The sequence below is a fragment of the Hordeum vulgare genome, chromosome 1H (assembly GCF_904849725.1).
Source record: "Hordeum vulgare subsp. vulgare chromosome 1H, MorexV3_pseudomolecules_assembly, whole genome shotgun sequence".
Lineage (NCBI taxonomy): Eukaryota > Viridiplantae > Streptophyta > Magnoliopsida > Poales > Poaceae > Hordeum > Hordeum vulgare.
Window position 1 is genome coordinate 332,695,360 of NC_058518.1, and position 7,610 is coordinate 332,702,969.

General features: G+C 45.7%; 1 protein-coding gene across 1 annotated transcript; it reads right to left on the bottom strand.

Moving 5' to 3' along the window:
* Positions 1-317: 317 nt before the first annotated feature.
* LOC123410434 lies at positions 318-1,331 on the bottom strand. The gene has a single exon (XM_045103382.1). It carries the CDS (start codon positions 1,283-1,285, stop codon positions 473-475), a length of 813 nt encoding a protein of 270 aa, XP_044959317.1. The 5' UTR covers positions 1,286-1,331; the 3' UTR covers positions 318-472.
* Positions 1,332-7,610: the final 6,279 nt, after the last annotated feature.

The following is a 7,610-nucleotide window of genomic DNA, read 5'->3' on the forward strand; positions in this document are numbered from 1 at the left end:
GATTCTTCAGAGGAGTTCTTATTGGAAAGCTTCCAAGGAGTTCTTACCAAGTAAATTTGCTTTGCTTATCAGTTTGGGATGACCAGCACATCCTACACAACAAGAAGTCACTTGTGATCCTATAAAGTTCTTTGTGTAAAAGATGCAAGAGTTTGTACGGTACTAAAGATCTCCAACTTTATGAAGATCTACCTTTAATGAGGATGGTTATATGTCAATGGAAAACTGAAGAGTGAGTTAGGTTAAAGGATATTTGATACAATTATCCAGTAAAAATAGTCTCCTTATCGTACGCTCTTTCTGAGCCATTGACATTGTTTGTTTTTAGAGTAGATCTCATCGAGTAAATGAAGTTGAAGGGAAATAATTGTGCAGGAAGCATAAGTTAGTGACAATGCCCAACTGAAACAACGTGTAAAACTATGCAATGCAACGCTACGTACAGATTCACTACGTCCTCCAAAATCTTTGGCTACAAGTACAAGGTATTATGGATGTTCAGGAGTGAAACTCTAGCCTGAAGCAGACTACTAAACACCTTCTCGCTCCCGCTCTCGAGCTCGCCAATGCGTTCCTCAAGCCTCTCCAGCGCCGCCGCCGTCTCTGGCAGTGATACTGCCTTCTTGGCCGCCGGCACGACCCGCAGCCTCGCCAGCCATGCGCTCGAGGGCACCGTCTGGACCACTGACGATACGTCCGGAGGCATTGCCGCACACCACAGAAAGATGGACTCCGACGCCGACGCCGTGGCCGCGGCCGCCTCGGCCACCACGCGGGCGACCTCACCGTCCGCCGCATCCACCGGCGCCAGCACGGCGTGCCTCGAAGCGTGCCGCATCGCGACGGCGAGGCCGCACAGCTCCTTCTCTGCGCGCCCGCGTGCCCGGAGCGACGCGGCGACCATCGTGCCGTCCCCGAGCCGGCCGCCCGCCCGCAGCTGCGCGACGCTCTGCTTGAGCGCGAGCAGCGCCTGCTCGAACGAGCCGTACGCGTCGGCGAGCGTGAGGAACCGGTCGCAGGCGGTCGCGTCGTCGCGGAGGGCCGCCGCGGCCTGCGGCAGCGCGAGGAACTCGCCGAGCACGGCCAGGACGGCCTCCACGCGCGCCAGCCCCGATGGCCCGTCCGCGGCGGAGGCCGACGGCCATGCCCTGAGCGCGCGGACCCCGGCGTCGAGGCGCGCGTGGACGGGGTGGCACTGGAAGTGGCACGGATGGCTCGCCGACCGGGCGTGCGCGGCCTTCCTCCTCCCCGCGGCCGCGGTGCCTCTGAGTGCGAAGTGCATCATGCGACGAGTGTCAGCAGCGGTTGCGCGTTGGTTTTCTTGGCGCGCTGGTGGGTGGGATCGAGGGGACAAAGACGTGAGCTTTATATGGCCGTGCCCGCCCGCCCGCCAGGGCGCCGTGGTTTGCCGCAACTTGCGGCAGCGAAGGAAGAAAAGCTTTCGTCCATGTAGGAGCTGGCGCGGCGCTGGGCTGCTGTTTTCGGTACTGCGGCGCGCGGGGCAAAACTACTCCGTCGTAGTGGTACGCACGTACTCGGGGCTTGACTCTACCACACACAACTCGGTACGGAACAGCTTTGCATGCACGCGTACTCTGGGCGTAGTAGGTTTGCGTTCACAACGAAGCTTGAGTCAGCAAGATCGGTACGATGCTAATTGCTAAAAGGCGAAAGTTAACTGTCAACCTCGCTGGAGTCACCGGATCACCCGGAACATTCCAGGTTGAAGTGCCTCTGTTTTTTTTTTTTCGAAACGGAGACAAAAAGAAAAAATCTCATCAATTAAATTAAAGAAAAATAAAGTTTTGCAGTGTTAGAGAAGTCCGATGGACTGCATGACAATTACATGTGCCTATGTTTTGACGGCCGAAACCAGAACCTTGTTCGGGCTGGCTGGGTATTAGTCATATACGCATACGTGCTTATTTCAAGCAATATACACTAAAACATGTACAATGGTTGATAATGTAATTTTATTTTAAACCTATGTCACGTAATTTACAGAGAGCAATAGTCTACGTATCCACGGTTTGGTTATCTTAGTCTATGTAATTATACTGATCGTAAGTTTAGGGTTCTTAGTGATTTTCTAAGTGGTCACTTTTTCTTGACAAACGAATATATTAATACTATGAAGATACCAATTACATTCACTCTTTCTAGCAACGCAATGTCGTAAAGATACTACGAATGCACATGACCAAAAGACAATAAAAATAAGATCTCGTTAAAACGATCAATTCCTTGTAGTTGTAGCACGAACCGCCATCTACAGAATAAATCCAAATTCTTCAAAAATGATGTCTCCAAAAAAAAATTCACAAACGGCGTCATGACCCAATCCTAGACCTTAGGTTTTTATACTGAAGAAGATCCTTGATCGCAAAATAATGCCTTGAACAAGAAGACTACAAGGCACAACCAATTAAGGCGGGTCTTGGATTTTCTCCCTCAAAGCTAAGACTTTGTCGGTGCTGCCACCGCTACTACAAGTCATGAATCACCAAACAAAGTCCTCATCGCCACGAAGACTCGATCTGCCATTACAAGGCATCACACCACGGGTGCCATGACATTCTTCGTCATTGTCTTCACCATGAAAATCGAAATATCAACATGTCCCATAATGTCAGCAGATACCGAAGCTTCGCGTCACACTCTCCCAAAACCACTCGGACTAAAATAGGGACGCACATGATCGAATCTCATCCAATTCAGCAATCTGAACGCGTCGAACATCCAATGAAGGTTTGTGACAGAGCATTCCAGAACTTGTCAACGGTCAGATCCATGAGGATCGGCAACCGGTAGAACACCGCCTTAAAGCAAAAAGAACCCAAGAACCACGCCACCCGATGATTCCCTACAGCAGGCCGGAGATCTCAGCGCAAATCGTCGCCACCATCCTCACCACGTGAAGATGAGTAGCTGAGTCGCACCGAGACTCATGAACTAGTCGTCGTGCCGCCCCTGCAGCCACAACATCCTCATACCTCAATGTCGCATCTCCTGAACGAGGCACTATGTCCGCCCCAAGATCGCCCGATGTGACACCTCAACCAGGTTGTCATGCCCCCAAAATTTCGCAGTAGCACAGCGGCACATCTAGATCCGGGTGTAGCAGCCACATCAGCCATGATCGATGCAGCCCAGCATTAGCAGGAATCTGGACCACCCATCGAGCAAACGTGTACAAGCAAGAGTTGTCCTTGGAGATTAGCAACCCTGCATAGTTGGGGCGGTCGGATCTAAAATACAAAAGTCGGGACGTGGGAAGGTGTTAGACGCACCGTCTGGAGCAGAACGTTGTATCGTCAACAGGTTCCAAAGAAGACCCGTGGTAGCATGTCGAGAGAGAGCCATCGGTGCAGAGGGCAATTGCACCCGCCATGAATTGCCACTAGCCGCTGCAGACCACAAAGCGGCCTCCATGGAGTTAAAGGCACACATGAGGGCATGCAGCGCAGCCAGAGAATATGCGGATGGTGTGTGCCGAAGTTGAGAGGTTGGGACGACCATATCGGGAACAAGGCCTTGGCTTCAGGGAAGGGATAGCCATGGGAAGGATGGGGCTAAGGGGAGAAGAGGACGGTTGTGCCCCATCGCCATTGTCCATTGTTGGACGCCTTCCTTCGATGGTGGCGAGGTGTGGAGGTTCGGGAGGTGGTGGGGAGGCCTCCGGGGTCGCCCGAGAGAGATCTGTGAGGCGTCTAGGTTTCTTTAGTCCAAGCGGCCACTCTTAATAGGTTCACTTGTTTCAAGCGGATTAGATAGAGGTAGGGCCATTATATTTTTTTAATACAGTACAGACTCAAGCGCTCATATATACGCGTATACACCCATCATATGAACCCACACACGTACACCCTACTCCTATGAGCACCCCCGAGAGACTGAGCCGGCATATCATCTTGAGATTTACGAAGTCATCGTAGATGCCTCGTCATCAACGGTAATGTCTCCTCCAACTGAATGTGCATCCCCGAAAATCTTGCAATAAATTTAGAAATAATGCAAGCACTAGGATTTAAACCCCGATGGGTTAAAGGTATAATTATCCCTCTAAACATTCAATCACATGTTGTCTCACAACTGCAACCGACAGTTCAAGCCAAGAAAAAATATCCAAACCCAATGTACTATAAGCCGTAATATATTCTACATAAATTATATTCCCCAATATACTCTTCTACGCACATGCTAAAAAGGCATAGATTATCACACCGATGATAAAGCTGCATATCTCGATGAACTCTTTACTGAATTCAGTGTCGCGGCATATAAAGAATCAGTAACGGAGTAAGGGTGCTCCCCCTCCCCCTCGCCCCTCTATGGTGTCTGGCTCCGCTTCCATGTGAAGAATTAGGGCCACTTTGGTTGGTGGGATTTAAAAAACACATGAATAAGACAAACATAGGAATTCAAATGTCATTTTTGGAAAAGGAGGTTAAAACTCCCTACCTCTGCACCAATCAATGCATACAACTATCTTTATTAATTATTGAATAAAGGTATGATAAGAATATACATCAAGCCATCCGAAGCTTCCACTTACATCTACAAATTTGATAGTGTGGAGTGCTTTCACCCCTCATATCTAAAACCAATGTCGTCGTTGATCTACCTTCATAACATATCGGAACCTACAGTCGGTGCAGCAAACCTAAAGTGCATACCATATCCACACATTTTAGAAGCCGTCATCATCATCGAACCATCGATCCATGTTCAAGAAAGGGATTTGCATCATCCTTGCAAGTCCGGCCATCCGCTAACGCCACCACGGCGCCCAATGCCATCACCTCCCTGCGTGCAAACTGTTGAGCATGTCGCGGTCGACGCTGTTACACTATAGCACCATGTCGCCTAGTACACCGGCCGGTGCAATTTGAAGTCTATGGAAGATATTTCATGTGTACCACCTGCCGAACATGCATGACACAGCGTAGCAATTGTCGGCTAGGCATGACTTGACATCTCCACACAAGCTTCATGCAAGACGAGGCCGCTCCACCTCTTGCCTTTGTTGTCGATGGTTACTCCTTAAACGATGCTCCCAAGAGATAAACGACACCACAGTGTCGTCATCGTCTGATCTGGAAGACCAGATCCTAGGGTTTCCCCCGGAGCAGTGATACGTGTCCAACATATCGATAATTTTTTATTGTTCCATGCTACTATATTATCAAAGTTGGATGCTTTATATGAAATTATATGTTATTTTATATCATTTTTTGGAACTAACCTATTAACCCGTTTCCAAGTGCCACTTGTTGTTTTCTTCTTGTTTTTGGTTTTCTGGGAAATCGATACCAAAAGAAGTCCAAATGCGATGAAACTTTTTAATGATTTTTTCTAGAAAAAATAGGACGAGGAAGCTTCGGAAGGAAACCAGAAGACACACGAGAAGACAACAAGGCAACAGGGTGCACCCAGGGGATAGGCGCATCCTGATGCCTTGTGGGCCTCTCGGGGCTCCGTCTGACTTAATTCCACCTTCATAAATTCTCTAAAATCGGGAAACCAATAGAGTGTCACGCGAAACACTTCTTTTGCCACCGCAAGTTTTTTTCTGGCGTGATGCCATTTGGAGATCTTTTTCGACATCAACCATGGTGCTTCCAGGATGATGTGTGAGTAATCCACCACAGACCTACGGGTCCATAGCTAGTACCTAGATGGATTCTTCTCTCTCTTTTATCTTCAATACAAGTTCACCTTGATTTCCCTGGTGATCTATGTGGTGTAATCCTCTTTTGCGGTGTGTTTGTTGGGGTACGATGAATTGTGGGTTTATGATGAGATTATTCATGATTATATATTGAGTCTTCTCTGAATTATGTATTGCATGATTGTTATACTTTGTATTTCCTTCAGATGTATCAGTTTGGTTTGGCCAACTAGATTGGTTAATCTTTAGTGGGAGTGGTGCGTTGTGATGGGTTCAATCTTGTGGTGCTCAATCCCAATGACAGAGAGGGACATGACACGTATTGCAATTCTTCCATTAAGAATATGATGATGGGGTGTGAACACATTGCTTGTCTTACTTTGTCTACATCATGTCACCTTGATCCAAGCATTAATCTCGGACAAACATTAATTGCAACAAATATATTCTCAAACATTTTATTATCATCAAGCATAGCATCCCCAAGCTTGTGGGTTTGCATATCATTAGCATAATCACTCCTATGATCAATAGTAATAATGGAACCAATAGTATAACAACTATTGTCATCCTAATTTTCCAAGTTGGTGCCAAAATGATTTCAAGATTATAAGAAGTATCATTATCTTCCCAATCATAACTATCATGACAAGTAATAGGCATAACAACATCGTCAAGTGTATCATCGTCCTCAATACTATAGGATTCATTCTCACTATATGGGAGAGATGTCATTTACCCTTTTTTCTTCTACTCCACCACATCATGTGTGGGTTTAATCAATTTTTTTGAGATTCTTATTAATGAGATTGATTGGATAGGAAACTCCTTCTTGTCACATGTTTCATTATGAGAGACAATAGGAGGGAAATGTAAATCTCTACCCTTTCATTAGTATTCCTTTTATATTCTATTATTTTTTCCATCTCTCTATAATTGGCAATATAAGCATTCTCATTGCAATTTACTATGCAAAACATATAGAGTTCTTGTAGACTAGTTTCAAAATAGTCTATGAATAAGAATTCTTCAAACAAACTATTTTTTTCTAACAATTCTTCACACCCCAAAAATAAACAAAGTTCATTATAAAGTTCAAGGGTGATCAAGTTATTACAATATTGATCATGATTCGATCATGATAAAGTATGCATTGCAAATTAAGATGACCAACCATATTGCAAAGTTCACAAGTAATGGGATGAAGAGAGCATATTTCGTAGCAGATTCATCTGTCCCTTTAAGGCACCAATTGGTTTTATCATGTTTATGCTTCTTACAAAATCTATCATCCCTATAAGGTATGTATTCACAAACTTCATTCACTCCACAAAAATTGGCATGCTTATAGGAAATATTTTTATCATTACAAGTGCAATCATCATTAGTATCATGGATATTAAAGGAATTCATACTAACAACATTGTTATCATTCTCATCATTCATATATTTAATGCCAAGCATTTTATTGAACTATTCTTCTAACACTTTGGCACAATTTTCTGATCCATCATTTTCACAAAAGGTGAAAGGATCGATATGGTTGACTAGAGGGGGTGAATAGGGAACTCACAAATTTTAATCTTCTGTTTTAGCAAATTAAGTTGAGCAACAAATAGGTTGTCTAGATATGAAAATAAGAGAGCAACCTATATGATGCTAACAACAATAATAGTAAGCAAGGAGTAAATACAAGTAAAGGTAAGGAATAAAAACAAGTGGAACCGATGAAGGTGAAGGTGTGTTTCCGAAGTTCCTTCCTTTTGAGGGGATGTACGTCTCCGTTGGAGCGGTGTGGAGGCACAATGCTCTGCAAGATGCCACTAAGGCCATCGTATTCTCCTCACGCCCTCACACGATGCGAGGTGTCGTGATTCCACTAAGTGGTGCCCTTGAAGGCGGCGACCAGAACTCTACAAACAAGGTTGGGGCAATCTCC

Bases quoted from the DNA above. Each gene is read 5' to 3' on its own strand.
- LOC123410434 (XM_045103382.1), bottom strand. From the start codon at position 1,285: ATGATGCACTTCGCACTCAGAGGCACCGCGGCCGCGGGGAGGAGGAAG.